This window comes from Pararge aegeria, chromosome 26 (genome assembly GCF_905163445.1).
Source record: "Pararge aegeria chromosome 26, ilParAegt1.1, whole genome shotgun sequence".
Taxonomy (NCBI): domain Eukaryota; kingdom Metazoa; phylum Arthropoda; class Insecta; order Lepidoptera; family Nymphalidae; genus Pararge; species Pararge aegeria.
The window spans coordinates 3,245,140-3,264,084 of record NC_053205.1 but is presented as its reverse complement, the minus strand read 5'-3'; the positions used below and the strand labels follow the sequence as shown (position 1 = coordinate 3,264,084).

Sequence of the window (18,945 nt, the reverse complement as noted above, 5' to 3'; positions counted from 1 at the left end):
AGTGACTGCAAGAACTTACCGTAAAATTGTAACAATTAAGTTTAGATTTGTAGAAGAAAGCAGACGACTTTCCGATCGGACATGGCATTACAGCTTGTAAATCGTATATTATTACAAAAGTATTGCCCTCCGATTTACACTTCCTCATGTCCACATCTTTTTCTATCCTAGATAAACTTTTTTCTTCGAGGTGTAATTTATAAGAATTTTCCAATTTTGCTTTCTCTTCGATAGATGCGTTTTTATAGGCTTCACAGTCGTCACAGGTATCTTCTTTTGGAATAAAAAATCAAATTATGACAAATATTTTCATACAATTTTGGGGCAAGAATGTCTCAAGTGAACACTTCTGACTTTGTGGTTCTATTTTCTATTACAAGCAGCAAGTAATACTATCATTTTGTACAATTATGTCAATATTGTCCCAGAAAATGTACTAAATATAACCTAGAAATCGTTCAGATTTAATTTTATTCCATTTTAATTATAAATTAAGGAATATTTATGTACAGTACTTACAAAATGTAACCTACGTTTTATTCTTATTCTTAGCTAAAATAAAATTATGGAAGGACGAGGTAAAAAATTAGTGCAGTTGGTTCTATTAGACAAAGAAAGCCATGACGAATGTGAAGTCAGGGATATAGAGCCAAGTAAGTTTTTATGTATTTTATAAATTAAAAGTTTATCAGTCCTACCTAATTATTTACATAACGTTTTCATTTTTCATTCAGCTTTATCGATAGCACCGAGATCTCCTTCCATTTTAAAATCTCATGATGGTGATTTAATAAAACATTCCATTACGAATGTTGTTGAATCTTCAAACATCCGTGATGATAAAACTCAGGTATGGTATAAGATTTTCTAATACAGAATTATTAATGTAATTAATTTTTTTGTTTGTGTTAATATTTTTACGCAGTTAACTTAATTTCTTTAAACCTTTTCTAGCCTATTAGAGTTTCCGACGATGGAAACTCATCTGGACATGCCTTTTCTGGAACCGAAGAAGAGCAATATGTACCTAAACCATCATCTAGCTCAAATATTAGTATAAATGCTGTTGAATCTTCAAGCATCCATAATGATCAAACTCTGGTATGGTATATTGTTTCATTCAAAATGATATTTTTTGGATCTATTTTAATATTTTTACGCAGTTTACTTTTAATTTCCTAAAACTTATTTTAGCCCATAAGAGTTTCCTACAGTGAAAACTCATCTGAACAAGACTTTTCTGGAACTGATGATGATGAGCAATATGTGCCTAATCCGTCAACTAACTCGCATAGTAGTAGTAGCTCTAGCAGCAGCTCTAGCAACAGCTCAGAAAGTTCTTCGTCATCGGAATCTGACCATGAAACGCTTACCACTGGAAATATCAACCAAGAGTCCGGACCATCGACCATGAAACGTAGTAGAAAACGTACTCGCAATCAAAGCAAATGGAAAAAAAATGTTGCCAAAATGCTGAAAAATTCTGGTCAGCAATATACTTCATTAAAAACTGGTATGGTTAAAGCAGCTAAAATAATGGGTCCGACTTGTTCAGATAAATGCCGGCTGTCTTGTTCATCAAAATTTTCGACAGAAAAGAGAACTAAGCTATTTGATGCGTATTGGCAGTTAGGCCAATTACAAAGGCAGCGTGATTATTTGGCATCTTGTGTGAGACTTTTAGAGTTATCGTATCGGAGAATAAAAGAATCTCGTAAAAATAATCCCAGGAAACCAAACACAACTTTTTATTTATACAATGATGAAAGAGAAGTTAGAGTATGCAAGACATTTTTTATGAATACTTTGGGTGCCACTGAACGAATTTTACGTACAGTTATAGAATGCAAGTATAAAGATGAAGGCCATAACATTATGAAAGAAGATGGAAGAGGAAGACATGGCAAACAAATCAGATTGGACGAAGAAATAAAGCAATCTGTGTATGCTCCGATAGCAGATCTAATGAGTTTAAAACGCTATCAACAGATTCGTAGATTTCTACACTTTGCTGATAAAAGCTTAGAAGATACTGATAGATATTACAAAGTAAGACCAATAGCAGAAAAAATAAGAAAAAACTGTTTGCTGCAAGAACTCGCACGTAATTTTTGAATCCCCACTTGTTGGGTTTATCTTTCATGTACTGCTTTCTGTTGCCTGCCTTTCTTCCTTTATAAGCAATCATCATCTCATCTATACTAAATTTGTTTTCATTTCCTTGCAGCAAACAAAATGAAAACAAATTTAGTATAGATGAGATGATGATTGCTTATAAAGGAAGAAAGGCAGGCAACAGAAAGCAGTACATGAAAGATAAACCCAACAAGTGGGGATTCAAAAATTACGTGCGAGTTCTTGCAGCAAACAGTTTTTTCTTATTTTTTCTGCTATTGGTCTTACTTTGTAATATCTATCAGTATCTTCTAAGCTATTATCAGCAAAGTGTAGAAATCTACGAATCTGTTGATAGCGTTTTAAACTCATTAGATCTGCTATCGGAGCATACCGGAATCTACTGCTCCAATAGTCTAGGTAACTAGGCATTGAGACAATACCCATAAGTATATGGATAGCTATAAAATCACGCATTTCGTCTTCTGTCACTTGAATAGATTTGCCAGTTTTTTGAACAGAGTATAGATTTGACTGTACGGTAATATCGGTCACAATGTCTGAAGAAAAAAAAAATTAAAATATTCTAGGGAATCTGCAGTGGGCAGGAAAGAGGCATTCATTATATTATGGTCTTGGTTTTCTTCAATTGTAGCTTGGTGACGCTTTTTTTCCATTTATAGGTTAGTACAAATTTCGGAACTTTCTTTCGTCTTTTAGCCAGCACTGGAGTAATGTGCCTTTGGGCTCGAGTTTTCCTGGTAGCACTTTCAGGAGTTGATAAAGGGGCTTCAGACGGAAGAGATGGTATAGAAGATAAGGAAGGTATGTTCTCGTAGTTCGGTTCTCTAGTCGGCGTAGCTGGGCAAATTTGACGTAGAACTGGAGTCAATTGCAATGATGTTTCTGTAAAATCAAATTCAGGTGGATCGTCCCCAGAGTCTTCAGTGATCTTCAGCATCAGGTTCAGGACTGCTTAAAATATGCATTCGCTCTAAAGATGAATCTAGAGATGGTGATGATGATGAAGCTAAACTTGGAGTATGCAGATCTGCCAATTCATTGTCCATGTCGGTCCTATCACTGGACCTCAGATGAGGGAGCATGCTGTATAGGCACAAGCGCCAATATTTTTGCCGTGCGTCCATGCAAAGTATGCTGTTGGCAACAGAAAATACCGAAATAAGCAAAATAAAACCCATAACTTCAAAATGTTAAAAAAAAGACATAACTATTTTGGATTAATTTATCATTAGGTATTTGGCATCGTTTACCGTGATGAACATAACAAATTGTAGGTACTTTATAGGTTATTTGGCAATGTTCATCACAATAAACATAAGCTTTTGGCGGGTCATAAAACTTGAGGATTCACATAAAGGCACATAATTCACACACCAAAATATAACAAATAGTCTAGATAAGTTAGTGAAAGCATTAAAATACTTGAAACAATAGAAAATCAAGTAAAATCTTTATATTTACCTTGCGGAACATAGACGATCTGCGAGGCGCCGACATTTTGATTTGACAATGACAAGTAAAAGTGTTGCCAGGTGCGTAGACTATTTTTTTACTATTACAAAATATTATATACGGTATGATAATATTACAAAAAATACGTTAAATACGAATTTGGTGTAAAAATATAACGAAATCATTTTTTTTCTCATATGTTTCTCACAGTGAACAAAATCAAATTAAGGGTTAACAAGACAGTTAACACGTTGGCTGCTGAAACACAACGTTTGTGTTTTAAAACTACGTAACGCGTGTGCGGCTCAAACACGCTAGGCGTGTTAAAATAAATGTACCTACAAGGATGCGGCCGAACACGCTGGGCGTGTTTTTCCGGCGTTCTGCGAGTGCGGCAAACACAAACGCTGTGTTGTTTAAATATACTGCTAGAGCGGCCTTTACGCAACAAGTGTGTTATACGTTACCGCAAGTACGTTTTATTAAATATTAGTTAAACGTTAACGCAATCACGTTTTATTATATATTAGACAATATACCTACTTTAAATTCGTTGTTTTGTGAGTTATCTAATCATTATACATGAGTGTAGATTTCTTAATGAGTCCCATGCCATCAAGAGAATCGACCATCACACGTATAACTAACAAGTTCATATAAAAAACATGTTTTCGACCAAATATTTGCAACAATAGTATAATACCATCGATCACTAAATAATACCCACCTAGATAATTGCATTGTTTTAAAATATTTTATAGGGACGCGAAATAGATATTGATATCGATATAGGATCCTCGTCGTATATTTTAGCATACTCTTAAATGTTTTTCTGCAATAAAGGTATCCGCAACATAAGTTTGACGTCTATTTGTATATTTTTTTAATATTTGTACGCCTGAGTTCGCCTGCACTATTTTCACTGGTATCGGTATCGTCGATAATTTATTTTATAAATATCGGTTTGCATTCCATTATACCGACAGAATTACAAAACGATGCATCCGCATCCCTATTTTTTCTTATCGTCTTGAATAAACCTTATCGGTGCGGCCACCGGTACCAATAAACTACTCAGTAATGAGTTACTATTTTTTCGAATTCAAAAGTAAATTTAACAATGGTTCTGTATATTTACTGGAGGGATTATTACATTTAAAATGCATATTATTTAAAAATATGTTTCTTTGTCGGCAATCCGCATTCACAATTTTAAGTGAATCACAAGGAATCGGAATCAGTTTGCTTTGGCTCTCACCGCAGTACAGAAGTGAGCGTTGTGCATGCACCATGTCTACCGACGAAGTTCCCGCTCAACTCGCAGCTATGTTTGGAGATTCTGAGTGAGTAAATTTATTTTTACTGTAATTTCAGTGAATATTATTAATTGTTTTTTTTACGTGTGACGTAATTCTTTTATTTTCTTGTTTAATTTATGTGATTAAGAAACCTATTGAAATTGTATTTTGTTAATTAACTTATAAACCGTTAAATAAATCAGGATCAAAATCCTATTTAGACTTAATTCGATTAATTTATCTTCATACTTTGTATTTTTGAACAAGCAAAGCTAGGTACTAAAGTAAACGTGGGTGAAATTTTATTTCGTCTGTCCAATAGTTGGAGCGAAAAACTTCTAAATTAAAAAAAAAACATTGTGGGTAATTCTAAATTCAATTGTGTAGTGGTCTTTAATCTTTAGATTATAAATGCAAAATTTGTTTGTTTATGTTCTTGCTTTAGCTCTAACTAAACCACCAATTAACTTTATTTTTGGCATAAAGTTGTTGAACGGACGGAAAGTGTCATTTTTTTTTCCCTCTTGTCTGATGTAAACAATCTTTTATTTTCTTTTAGTGTAAATTTTCCTATATCTTTACAAATTACGACGAGCTTAACATTTAATTTAAAGTGTCATAACTTATAAACTGACGTGGTAATTTTATTAAACTCCTCCGAAACGGCTTATCCGATTGTAATGATTTTTGCATATTCGGTAGGTCGATTTCGGTCGTAATCTATTTTTAAATCGAACAAATAAAAAAATATTTGGCTAACACTAATTAAAAAACAGATACTAAACTAATGATAGTAATTATTGTTCTGTAAAAATCAATATAAAATGCTAAAAGTAGAAAATAATTAATCTGAACTGACAATAAATAAACAAATAATGAAAAAATAAAATTAAAGTTCGAAATACTAAGTGGACTAATTTTAAACCAAGTTAGCGACTATAAAATACGATGCGATAAATAAAGTGTAAATATAAAAGTAAAGTCCAAATAGTAAAGTCGCTTTATAATACCCCGTAATACTACTAATATCTAAAGTTAGGTTAGGTTAGAACATAAATATTCATGTACCCTCTTAGTTTTTATATGTTGTATTTTAGTAAGCCTTATTCCGTTATTGCCTCCTTTAATATAAGCACAGTCATAGCTAGTTTAAATTCTACCCATTTCAATATACCAAGGTTGTAAATTATTTGCATGTATAGGGAAGAAGAGGGCAATACTTCTTCTTCTTCTTACGGAGATGAAGAATTGCTTTCTGACCAAGACGAGAGTGACCAAGCCTGCCTGCCTGAGCCTGAAGGATGGACTGCAGCGGGTTTCCTGCAGACGTTCCCATTTACCAAAATAGCCCATTTCAACATTGGTCCAGCTGAGTCCCCTATCGATTTTTTCAATTTATTTTTTAACTCCACATTTATGGCAATGATGGTTACAAGCATTAATTCTCATGCCTTACGCATGTTATTAGAGAGCAACTTTCCCCATAGCAGAGCTTTAAATTGGAAAGATACGAATGCTGATGAACTCCGTGTTTTCTTGGCAATTCTGTTTCATATGGGCCATATACAATTGAGTAGGATCAATTATTACTGGAGTAGAGATGGCATGTATCAATTGCCTTTTACAAAGAAAATGTCCCGGGACCGTTTTCTCTTAATACTTCGTAATCTAACTTTTTGTGACCCTAATTTATCATACAGTAACACTGACCCTAACAGATACGTCAAACCAATCATTATTTTTTTTAATACACTTATGAAAAGTTTAGTAAGTCCTCCTAAAAGATTAACGATTGACGAAAGCATAGTGCAATGGCGAGGTCGCTTAAGAATTAGGCAATATATTCCAAGCAAAAGGCATAAATATGGAGTTAAAATGTACGTACTTACGGATACAAATGGCATAACGCAGAAAATGCATATGTATTGTGGATCACATGATATCGATCTTAAGGGCAAAGGTCATGCTGAAAAAGTAGTGATGATGCTTATGGAAGATTACCTAAATGCAGGGCACTCCCTTTATACTGACAATTTTTATAATAGTGTGTCACTAGCGGAAAAACTATTGGATAAATGCACTTATCTAACTGGTACACTTAGAGCCAATAGGTTTGGGAATCCTAGTATTACTAAGGCTAAAATCGCTAAAGGTACACTGCTTACGAAGTACAATGCCCGTGGCGTATGCGTCACCAATTATCGGGACCAAAGAAATGTACTGATGATTTCAACTGAGCATCACTCAAATTTTGTTAATTCTAGTAATAAGCATGGTCGGGTTTCGCAGAAACCAAAAGTTATAGTAGAATATAACAAGTTTATGAAAGGCGTTGATAGAAAAGATCAAATGCTATCATATTATCCATCTTATAAAAAATCAACCAGATGGTATAAAAAAATTATAGTACACGTAATGCAAGTTATGTTGTTAAACTGTTTCCTAATGTTCAATGAACAAATGAAACGAACCGGTAATAATAGAAAAGAAAAATCATTTTTCGATTTTCGTTTAAAATTGTTTAGACAGTTATTAAATATTGGCACACTGACTGATAGACAGACTGGCGTTAGCAATATTCCAACATCATCAACTGGCAATCTCATGACAACAAAAACAGACTATATCATACATTGCATAGCTGACCTGCCTAAAAACGCTTCTGGTAAAACTAAACGAAAAGATTGCAGACATTGTTTAAATACGCATAATATTCGCAAAGCCACCCTATTTCATTGTCCCAGTTGCATTAAAAAACCTGGGCTATGCGTTAAATGTTTTGGTGACTATCATCAATACAAACATCGCTACTAAAAATTAGCTCTTTATTATCATTTTGGAATAGGTAAGCCCACAATCATTTGTAAGCATCTCATAGCTTTCTTCCTGTATTGCATTTGTATCCGAAGGTAGCTTGATAGAATTACGGTTTAATTCAGGATTCTCACATTTACTACTGTTGTCTTTTTATCAATTTTCAGATTCTGTTTTCCTGTGACATCGAATGCAGATTCCAATTTTATTTGTGTTGATTTTGTTGATTTGATTATATGATTGTTGATTTTATTTGGTTGATTATATGATTGTTGATTTTATTTGGTTGATTATACTATATTGGTTGATTATTTAATTTTAATTACTGCATGCTAACTCAATAACTAATTTCTTATGACTTTATACCCAAGCATAATTGGAGGTAAATTCATTTTTTTTATATATCAATTATCTTCATAGTTTATTTTTCTTTTACCGTGGTGGAGATGTGCTTCGTCAGGCAGTCGGCACTCACAGGAAGGCGCGGGGAGAGGGCGCATTCCACCCCTTTTGGGTCCACATTTTTATTTATTTCATTACTAGTAAAATTCTCTATGACAAATTTCAAATCCAAGTTCGTCGCCGCCTCAGAACAGCGAAATATAATCCTTTTTTCACAACTCCCTCAATATGGTTACAAATGATTAGTAGAACAATGTACACTATATTGAAAGGGGTTTTTAAGTTATTCATTTTTACACACTTACTTACACTTTACACCAAAAAGTTATGGAAATAATGTTCACATAATAATACAAAAAAATATATAGGTATACTTTTTAAATGTCATCTGGGGTTAAGTTAGAACGATTTTAGTTTCAACCCTAAATTCGCGGCTTCTGCATAGCACCCTACCTAACCCTATGCAAATTGCACTTTTCGCGCCAAAACTAGTTGTTACGTGTTTGCCTTCGGGTAACTGGTACCACCGATGTAAATAAATAGATATGCACCCTTTCAGAATAACTGTTCCACTGAATTATGGTTCGGGCTTATTATATTATGTATGATAATTCATTTCAAGAGGTTGTCACGTGTGCACGACGCATCGATTCATAATTACCTAAATGCCCTGAATGTTTTATTTTGGTCAAGATTGGGTTTTCTACTAGTATAAAAGCCGTATAAAAGCAAAATGGGTTCAGGTTTGGGCTTAATATGTTATACATACGTGTATGTATGTATAGTATGTTTTATGTAATGTAAAAGTCGCAAATCTTTTTAAGGGTATTTAATTCACTGGTGACGGGACTACATTTTTATGAATGAAATGAATATCATTCATTTAATTAATAATAGGTACAATATTGTCAATCCCCGAACAAAACAGGAAACAGAATTTTGTCACACGAAACCGTAGAAAATTTTATTTTGTACAAGAAAAACGTATTAATATTTATGATTTCCAAATCGTTTAGTTGACGCATCTATTTGCTAGACAGCTTTGTATCTTTGACTTGTTGGAGTAAATCGGTATTTATTGTAAAAGTTCACGTTCCTCACAATAGATGGCGATAGAAAATTTTAACAGACTTATCCGTAGTCATTGATTACTTGCGGAGTAGTGCAAACGCAAAGCGATGGAAGACGTAAGTACCTTCGTAAACACGATTAATTTCTATTGTTTCTGCTGTTTTGGTACATGTAATATTGTGACGAAGTTGTGAGTTATCAAGTTTTTGTTGTTATTTTGGGGGCATTGTGATTTTATTGTTATTACGACGCTGATATTTACTGTTGACTACGTGGGTAGGTAAGTGCATTTTTTTGTTCTGATTAACAGGAAGACGAAAACACTACGCCAAGCGAATGGGTGCCGTCCTGTAGCTCCGACGGCGGTAGCGGTACAGGCAGCACCTGCCTGACAGAGCTGCTGCGAAAAGCCATCGCTGGCATCTCTGTGCCATTGAAGCCAGCTGGAGTCAAGAGGCCAATTGGTGCAGCGAATTTCACGGATGCCGCATGCAATTCTTCTTTGATGGAACGAGCTGGTCTATCAAAGAGGCATTGCATGCGGCAGTCAACAATCTCGGCCAAGGACCTCGCAGAGGCTGGCCCATCTAAGCCAAATAAAAAGTGATTGCTATTATTTATGTAGTTTCAATTCGTTTCATACTATCATTGATAGGATTAGATTTTGTTCCCCTCTGTAACATAGTAAATATAGATGATTGATTATGCAAACACTGGTCTATTCTGTATAAGTAAATTAACGAATATACAAACCGTGACCTATTTTTGTCTTTTACAACATGTAGATTTTTTCCGACACCGAGTGTAATAAGACACAATATTTTTTTATTACTTTTAATTTTAATAATAGACATGTAGGTCGAAAACGGCTTTACTTTTCAAGGGCTATAATATAGTCTAAAAAGTATATAATATAGCTTTTTAAAAGTCAAGCCGTTTTCGACAATTTGGGTGTATTTTACGGTGTTTAGGGCACCGCCATTTTTTTCGCGGCTTGCATTTGTCGCAAAAATTCCCCCATTGTACCATCTCGGGGGAATAGTCGACTCGCCTCCTTTTAGTTGGTGGCGAGTCCGCGTGGCTCTGCGCCATTCCTTCGTTATTCCTATAGGTAAAAGTTTCATGCTGTTAGTACATTCATACTACTGCTGTTAGTAATTTCAGTATAGATAGTAGTAAGAATATCTTAATTAAATTAAAAAAAAAATACTTTAGAGTTAAATCATGAACGCATTCAAACAAAGTGGTTAAAAGTCTCTTTAATGTGTTGCATCGAAAGCTACATCAAATAGATGGGAATTAAATTTAAGTTACAATAACGTACCTACCTAGTTAATGGTAATCATGTCTCACACTTTCGATTTTTAGGTGTTATACGTAAATTCAACTTACTTTCCGTTGGTATGCATGTGCAATTAGAGAAGGATACGGCACGAAAATTTTCTTTTTAAATTTTTTTACACGCTAGGTAGGTAATAGACTAACAAATTTTTCTCATAGGTAAGGGAGAGTTATTACTACACCTATGCTCTATGGTATATTGCATGGGAATCGAATTTATTTATTTTTTATTTATTTATTGTTTATGTACCATAAATTGTGATTGTGAACATAAGATACATGAAGTGTTCAAAGGAAAGTACAAAAAAAAATTACCTTATTTAGATACAAGAGACATCGTAGGTACCTAAAGAGTACAGGCACAGGCAGTGCTACTATGCGTTTAGTCATCCGCGGTTTAGGAAATTATGCCGCGTTTGATGTTTGTAGATCGTATGTAAGTAGGTATTTAATACTGTTTTTGTACTTATTTATTTAACATGATTCGTAAATGACATTGACAAGTTACACACAGGTTAACGTTGCCGCGATTTTGAATATAGTAAAATAGTGACCTACCAGATGTAATATTTAAAGCTCTTTACAAAATAATTATTTATGAAAAAAAGAAAATCTGTGTTGACTACATTTAAGTTTTATTCTATTTTATCCAACAAAAAAAAACAAATTGCTATTCAAATGCAACAAGTGTTGGGTTTTCATGTTATTCAATAAATAAATGAGAAAAAACGAGTGATGTAATAACACACCTGTTGCGTAAAGGCCGCATCGCTGTCGCGATAAGTTTACACACGCCAGGCGTGTGGGGCCGCATGCTCGTAGCGCCCGTTTCGAATACGCTTCACCAGTGCTGAAAACACGCCTAGCGTGTAATCCTGCCGCACTCGTGTACCGTTTTGTTAATGTTAGGCAGCAGTCAACGCGTTAAAGCAAAGGTTATTGTTTTGTATGAAATCACGACGCTGTTCAATCGTGAGTTGTGAAAAAGTTGTGCAGTGGCAAATATAGTGATTCTTAGTGCACTATGTACATTCGGTATTTACGGTAGAGGTTAGACTCTTAATGGATTTAGGTTTTAAGGGAGGTGCCAAGGGCTGCGTAGTAGATTCCTTTTTGTGAATAGTGTGCACCATTTCTATTGCTCTTAAACGTCCCTCCAGATAAGATGACAGTTGAATATAGGTAGGTAGCTCAGTCGATGAACCTAAGGATTGTTCCTAAAATTTGTGAGTTTCGATGTCTAACTTGGAGACTAGGAGATGAACGACCAAAGGATCCCAGGAGGAGGTATCAATTTCAAAATTTGAAAGACTGTTCAAGCATTCATTTGTTGTATCGAGAAGATCTTTTAACCCTTTTGAGCATTCTTTCGTTAGTTTATTCTGGCCAAGTAATCGACCTAAAATAGTATAATATTCGGATTGCTATATCTATTTACTAAACATTTCCAGGCATTGGAATAATTAACCGCTGTTATATCCAAATGACGTGAGGGGAAGCTGAGCACAGCTTCCCCTTTCAGACTTGTTCGTAAATAGTGATGTTTCTGGATGTCACTTAACATTGGATCATTATCCACTAGAGAAGTAAACATGTCTTTGAAATATATCCAATCTCGATAATTTCCGGAAAATGTGGGTATGTTTATTTTTGGCAACTTTGAGGTAGAACTTGAAATTTGTGTCGATATAACGGGTTTAGTACATAGACCGATTTTTTCCTTTAAAATTGTTTTAAATTCCAAGTAACACTCTTCTATTTTATCATATATTTCCTTGCTACTTTTCTTGTCTTGTTTTGATAAATCATCTTGTGATAGTATATTTCTATTCTCTTTCCGAACTTGTATAAAATAATCTTCTAAAAGTTCTTTTCGCGTTTCTAAATAACTGAGTGTATAACGCGACTGCGAAGTCTTCTTAAAATGGATATATAATCGGTTTACTGATTCATATAACTCTTTAACACTCTCACTGCCAGCAATATATAGCATTGTTCCAGTTCAGTAAGCCACGGAGTCCGCCTGCGGGTCCCAACGTATCCGCTGCGGTAGGCCGTCACTCAAAATGAAAAAATATTGCAGCAGGCCGTGGGGTCCGCCGGCGTCTAGTAAAGAATGCTTTTAGCACGCCGTGGGATCCGCTGTGACCCCCTAAATTCAAATAGATATTTGTACTACTGGCCTGCTAATAACGAAAAAATATGGCTAACATTGGCTTGCGCATATAGTGAGCTACATGTTGAAAAAAAAATCAAGTCAATCGGAGCAATAATTACATTTCTGTGTGGCGGGGAAAAAATAAAAAAATAAAACATTAAATTGACAAACCTTTATTGTTGTAGCACAAAAAGAGGAAACAACATGCATTTTGAAAAAAAAAAAATACTATTTGCTATGCTTATTGGCAAAACAAGACGCGCAAACACTGGGCTTCGTTGGGCAAGTGAGGCATACAGTACTTGTTTTTTTTGTAAGTTTCTTCGCCTCTACGCTTGATTTGCCTTCTTGACGTAAACTTTCGTAGCAGTGTATACACTTACGACGTATTAATCGATTGCGATGGTCAGTCAATGGGTTCTTTCCGAACTCATGTTTAGTTACGACAGGGTCGGTAGCACGGCGCTGCTGTAAATCCATCAACTGTATACATAGGTTCTCACGAAATTTCGTTATTGTATAAGTTTTAGTTGTAAGTCTTTTACGAGACTTGTATATCAAGTAGGCATTTACGACAGACGTAGTTAGCAGTAATTCAATTCCCAGTTTTTGAAACCAACGTACATTTCTTCTTAAAGGATTACAGTAACTGCCCATCTGATCAGAAAAGTCTATTGCACTTTTGTATTTGTTGTATTCGGCAATTACTGATGGTTTCAAAGCAGTTTTTCGCCTATTTCGCTTGCTCCGGACTGTTACGAATCCAACTGAATGTTTTGTTGATAACGCGAGGACGTCTCTCTTGTCTTTCCACTTTAAAACCAAAATTCCGTCATCATTTTCTTTTGCTATCATCTCACCTTTATGCAACTTTGTGGAAATAATATCTTTCGGCAACCCTCTTCGATTTTTTCGAACTGTGCCAAGCAAATGCGTAGACCGGTTTAAAAGGGACTTTGCTAAGTCTACGCTTGTATAAAAATTATCGGTTACAATACTTCGGCCCGCATCTAAGTATTTCTCGCTCAGATTCATAACCACATCTTTTGACAAATTTTGGCCAGGCGTCGTTTTCTTACCTTCATATACAATCAGATCATGTACATAACCATTTTCATCACATATTTTGAACAGTTTTATCCCATATTTGTGCTTCTTCCCAGGGATATATTGCATGAAAACAATCCTGCCACGGAAGGCAACCATTGTCTCATCCACTGTTAGATATTCTCCAGGTGTGTTATAGTTCTGAAATTTTTTGGTTATCAAGTCAACCAGACGTTTTACTCGGATAAGTCTGCCAGCATTAGATGACAAATAAAAATATGTATCCTCAAAGTGCCAGCACCGCAGCAGCAATTCAAAGCGATTTCGGCTCATTACTGAACCAGCTACGGGATTTTTGTATAATATATTCTTACTCCAGTAATCAGATATCTTAGGCAGTTTTTTTATACCCATCCATATCAGCAGACCAAGGAATTTTTTAATTTCATTTTGATCACAATCCTTCCAATCTACTAGTCTACTTGATCGTCTCAAAACTTTAAGTATCATAGTTTTATTCGCATAACAGTTAGTCATGGTCACCATCAGGTTAATTATTTCGTCGTCCACAAACAAACTATAATAATCCAGTTCGGTCTTACACGTGTCGGGAATATTTTTTATACCAGATGTAAAAGCTAAAGGGAATTGTTTTTGACGAGAGCCAGTTGGTATACTCCATTGACCACTACTGTCTACCGATTGTTGTACGGGGCGGTCCCTTTGAGTTTGATGTAAACTCTGCGCAGTGACATCTTCATCGGTGCTTTCGCTATCGGAGTATCCATCACTATCGGTACTACAAGTAGATTCCGATGAAGGCACGTAATCAGGATCATAGTCCGAGTCGTCCGACATGTTTTACATACTCTAAAACAATATTCTTCACAAAAAAATTAACTCTAATCCCGAAAGTTGTGAAAGCGCGGGAAAACGACGCACACAGCGAGCCAAGGGGGCGGCCGGCGGTCAACTAACAATTACTTTAGCTGGCGTCACAATGAAATTCTAGAAAATTACAAGCGGCGTGACAGACAAAATCTTTTGGGGACGGCCGGCGACCCCCACGGCCTGCTGGTTAATTTTTCTTTAAAATAAGACCGGCCCTTTGCACTCGAAAACTTGGGGCCCGCCAGCGGATCCCACGGCAGTGAGAGTGTTAAGTAATGAAAGAGCAACGTTCTCTTCACTGTCCGACATAATGTTCGCAAGGTGTGTTCGTAAGTAGAAACAAAGAACTTGTAAAATTTTCGAAGTTCACTGAAGTTAAAATGTCTATCTCCAAACCGTAGTAAATAAACTAAGTCCGTTCACTAATGAATTTTTTCAAAGTCTTTTATACGCGTAAATTTTCTAAGTCGTAGAATACTGATAATGAATTTTTTTAAGTCCGTAAATCACTAAAATATACTACGTCTTTGAACACTTAAGAGTTTTTAAAGTCTAAATTCGAATTTACTTACAGTTTATCCGGCTAACGAATAGGACCAATGTTCACTCACCGCACTAATAAAACACTGCACAACACTGTTTGAAACCTTTTTTTTTGGTTGCATTATATCTCGTCTTATAGTTCTCGTTGAACAAGTCGTTAGCGCGACATTATAGACAAGTGGTGCCATCTAGGTAACGAATTGACAAGGTTAATTTAGAACTAGAGGACGACATTTGCCTTGTTATAGCATATTTATGTATTATATTTAAGATGTGTGAACACCCGGAGACAGACCTTTGGTGATAGTTTCTTCGGCTCCGAAACACGTGAAGTGTGGCTGGAGCTGCGTTGCGGAGCCGATCAGCGGCCGACGGGGATGTGGTCTGCACCACGACGCCTACGTTGCTTATTGCGCACCTGTGTAATCTGTACATCCAGCACTCTTGGATTTACTGCTCTTTTACAGCACTTTTACAGGACTTGCTACGCATCCGCCGTGGCGATCGGACGTGTTTGCGAGTGCTCTGCATTTAAAAATTATTTTTAAGTGTATTTCCTCTGCTTTGAGTGTTATTCTATTGTGGATTTAGTGTATAGTGCTGCTTTCAACATTGCAAAGGACAATTTGTGACGAAAGGACGTCGGCAAGGACCATTTCTTGCCCTTATTGTGTGTGAGATAGGACTCGTGGAGGTTAGTTTTTATTTACTTGCCTTTTATCTATAACTAGCTGACCCGGCGAACTTCGTACCGCCTTAGCGTAGCAATGATGCACTACTTTATTTTGTATAGCGGACCTATCTTAGGTATGAGTACCTATTTAATTTGAACTGGAATCTTTAATATCCTCCATATAAAAATGAATTCATAATTCCCTGGTCTCGCTATACCTGAAAAGGACCTTACTAATTTAATTAAATAAAAAACAATATATATATTTTCATAATAGTGTTTATTCCATAGGATTCAATAATTTCACTAATGTTTTTACAAATCGCTATTGAACAACTTGGCATTTTTAAGTAAACACAGCTCAATACCACACGCGCTCTAGAAAGCAACTAATAGTCTCTGTACCCTTCACTGCTTCTCTCTACTCTAATGCTTTTTGATAAACTATATTTTTAGTTTTAAGTTCTGGCGCGTAAATAAATAATGTGGATGGTTTTCCGACACGGGAACAGGCGACATATAATTGGCCATGTGAAAAACATGGATTTTCTAGGTTGATGCCACATACACTTAGCGACTGCCCTTGCGATTTATTTATTGACATTGCAAATGCAAGCCGCACTGGAAACTGTAAACGGCATGTATGGCATGTCGTTCGGTATCATAGGGATGCGTGGGATTAAAACATCTTCGCCTTTGTACTTCCCTTTCAAAATTGTGGCTTCGATGACATTGTTCAATAGTTTCTTCACCGCAAGCCGAGTGCCATTACACAGACGTGGCTGGTTTATGTTCCGTAACATAATAATTACTGATCCTATTTTTATTTGCAGATTATGAGGTGGTAAGCCGGACAATTCCAGCGAATTTAAAAAGTCTGTTGGATAATTGACAACTTCATCTCCATTAGTAACGGAATCAACTGTTTTGCAATTCTTCAATTCGCCAGCTATTTTCTCTTGAATCTGAAAATTTATTTCGTTCACATCAACATTTTTTGCGGCCAATATAACACGTTCGCTTAACCAAACGTGATTAACGTAATTTTGAGCAATGTTTGGGAAAACCATCTCCATGAGTTCGGTCTTTGATTCACAAAAGTTACAAAAATTGGTAGGGAATGTAATGTATCCAGATGATGTATCAACAGCAATATTACCATTACCAATATCGAGAAGTTGTTTGGAAAACACATCTCCAGACTGGTCTTCCTGCAATTCGACTCTCATGTTTATACTCAATTTAAGTGTTTTAATGTATTTCCATAAAATGGACGACTTCAAACATGCATTTAGTTCATCAGCTGGCGTTGAGCGTGGAACAACTGGCAATATTTGTCGAAAATCACCTGCCAATAGTATCATTGCACCACCAAACCGGTTTTTGTTATTTCGTAAATCTTGCATTGAGCGCTCTAATGCCTCCAAAGATTTTTTGTGTGCCATCGTACATTCATCCCGAATGATCAATCTGGTTTGCTGCAGCACTTTGGCCATGGCAGAATTCCTCGAAAGGTTGCATGTTGGAGTTTCATTTATTTGAAGGTTCAACGGCAACTCGAGAGCCGAATGAGCTGTTCGACCGCCTTCCAACAACGTAGCTGCAATACCTGATGAAGCTAGGGCTAGTGCAATTCCATTTTGCGATCGAATCGTGGCCAAAATCAATGATAACAAAAACGTTTTTCCAGTTCCACGCATATAAAAAATTAAATCCACCAGTTCCATCGTTCACTACTTTCATGAGCGTATCGTAGGCATATTTTTGTTGTTGATTTAAAAGGGGAACTGTTCTATCAACCATTTCTCGTAATGTTTCAGAATCGTATTGAGCTTCGCGTCTCAATTCTTGATCAAATGACTCGTGCATTGGGCGATTGGGTGCTATCATTCCTATTTGTGTTAATACTTTGTTGGTAAGCATCAAGCACATGTCCTCAATTAAAATTAATGCTTCATTGTGAATTTCTTCGTTCATTTGTAAATCTACATTCGATGTTCTAAGGCGCATCTGATGCAACATATCTTCCGCCATATGATCTTTGTATTTATGCCACAAATCAGTCGGTGTTGATGGGAAGCATGTAGACAAAATTATAGAAAATAATGTTCGTATTTGTTTAGCATTTGACGAAATCACAGCATCTTCGAGAGTGTGGTCCCAATGAGTGTCATTCTCTAACAATCCCAAATGTTGACAGGCTTCTCTGTATGTGCCACACAATACACCATTAACAGTTCGCAGATGTTGGAATGATGTTGGACCACGAACATTGACTAACAGTAAACGCAAATAAAAACACTCGTCTTGACTGGGATGGACTGCATAAAGACGGCCTAGTGCATCGGTGGAAAATTCTTGTGGATAACCTGGAACTGACTGTCCTCGTTTACGTCGTTGGAATTTTTTTGATGATTGATTCCAGGTATAATATCTTGGCATTTCGGGGTAAAGTAGCGTTCTGGCAAAATCATCATTCTGGCACATTTCAAAGAAGCTGGTTAATGTTGTCGATGGTGGCCTGTTTGCATCTGTAAAATACACCCGTTGACCATTTTCCAAATGTACGGCCAAGTGAACAACAGTAGGGTGTCGTTCATGTATAGGAAACGAAAATATACGCCACATGCCTTCGTTACTACTAACATGGCGGCCCATTTGATATTGAGTGACTTCATCATTAGAATTATCGGCAGCAACTCCGAAGACAGCCATATCACTACCTTTATTCACATACTTGCAAATGTATTTAATGGATTTTACGGAATGGCAAAATTCGACGTTTATGTGTGCTTTATATGCCTTGCAGAGTAATGGCGAAAACGGAACAACCCAACGATTATCAACTTCAACGTCCTGTCGATTTACTTTGACTATTGTTGACTTTCCATTGTCATCAATGGATCGGCGGCGATCAAAAAAAATCAAAATCAAAAAAATTGTTTATTACATTTCAAGATACTTGATACAACAGTTGTCGGAGCCCCCTTTTAAGCTTGTAATTGCCTGTACCAGGGGATTCCGCTCTTCCTTAAATATAATACATAGGTATATATTTTATTAACATTTTACTTTTTTATTTAATTAAAAACAATTTTAGGTAGGTAGTTAATTTT

At 35.9% G+C, this 18,945-nt stretch overlaps 4 protein-coding genes across 4 annotated transcripts; 1 reads left to right on the top strand and 3 right to left on the bottom strand.

The window, feature by feature from the left end:
- On the top strand, positions 1-2,115 carry LOC120635014. Its single transcript, XM_039905922.1, has 4 exons — positions 1-653; positions 735-850; positions 955-1,101; positions 1,195-2,115. Exons 1-4 carry the CDS (start codon positions 566-568, stop codon positions 2,113-2,115), a joined length of 1,272 nt encoding a protein of 423 aa, XP_039761856.1. The 5' UTR covers positions 1-565.
- A 7,678-nt stretch (positions 2,116-9,793) lies between these two features.
- LOC120635013 (piggyBac transposable element-derived protein 4-like) lies at positions 9,794-14,580 on the bottom strand. The gene is made up of 4 exons (XM_039905921.1): positions 13,755-14,580; positions 11,763-11,916; positions 10,203-10,281; positions 9,794-9,850 (listed from the first exon to the last, which is right to left on the bottom strand). The coding sequence occupies exons 1-4, from the start codon at positions 14,578-14,580 to the stop codon at positions 9,794-9,796; spliced, it is 1,116 nt and encodes a 371-aa protein (XP_039761855.1).
- Positions 14,581-16,419: 1,839 nt separating this feature from the next.
- On the bottom strand, positions 16,420-17,325 carry LOC120635012 (ATP-dependent DNA helicase PIF1-like). The gene has a single exon (XM_039905920.1). It carries the CDS (start codon positions 17,323-17,325, stop codon positions 16,420-16,422), a length of 906 nt encoding a protein of 301 aa, XP_039761854.1.
- Positions 17,326-17,359: 34 nt separating this feature from the next.
- LOC120635011 lies at positions 17,360-18,544 on the bottom strand. The gene has a single exon (XM_039905919.1). The coding sequence runs from the start codon at positions 18,542-18,544 to the stop codon at positions 17,360-17,362; it is 1,185 nt and encodes a 394-aa protein (XP_039761853.1).
- Positions 18,545-18,945: the final 401 nt, after the last annotated feature.

What these genes read in the sequence shown, in the direction of transcription:
- LOC120635013 (XM_039905921.1), bottom strand. Translation starts at nt 14,580, where the DNA reads ATGTCGGACGACTCGGACTATGATCCTGATTACGTGCCTTCATCGGAA. An exon ending in TGATCTGATTGTATATGAAG is followed by an intron (nt 11,917 to 13,754) that starts GTAAGAAAACGA and finishes ATACTATTTTAG; the next exon opens with GTCGATTACTTGGCCAGAAT. An exon ending in TCGACTATTCCCCCGAGATG is followed by an intron (nt 9,851 to 10,202) that starts GTACAATGGGGG and finishes ACTATGTTACAG; the next exon opens with AGGGGAACAAAATCTAATCC.
- LOC120635014 (XM_039905922.1), top strand. Translation starts at nt 566, where the DNA reads ATGGAAGGACGAGGTAAAAAATTAGTGCAGTTGGTTCTATTAGACAAA. An exon ending in AGTCAGGGATATAGAGCCAA is followed by an intron (nt 654 to 734) that starts GTAAGTTTTTAT and finishes TTTTTCATTCAG; the next exon opens with CTTTATCGATAGCACCGAGA. An exon ending in TCCGTGATGATAAAACTCAG is followed by an intron (nt 851 to 954) that starts GTATGGTATAAG and finishes AACCTTTTCTAG; the next exon opens with CCTATTAGAGTTTCCGACGA.
- LOC120635011 (XM_039905919.1), bottom strand. Translation starts at nt 18,544, where the DNA reads ATGGCTGTCTTCGGAGTTGCTGCCGATAATTCTAATGATGAAGTCACT.
- LOC120635012 (XM_039905920.1), bottom strand. Translation starts at nt 17,325, where the DNA reads ATGGCCAAAGTGCTGCAGCAAACCAGATTGATCATTCGGGATGAATGT.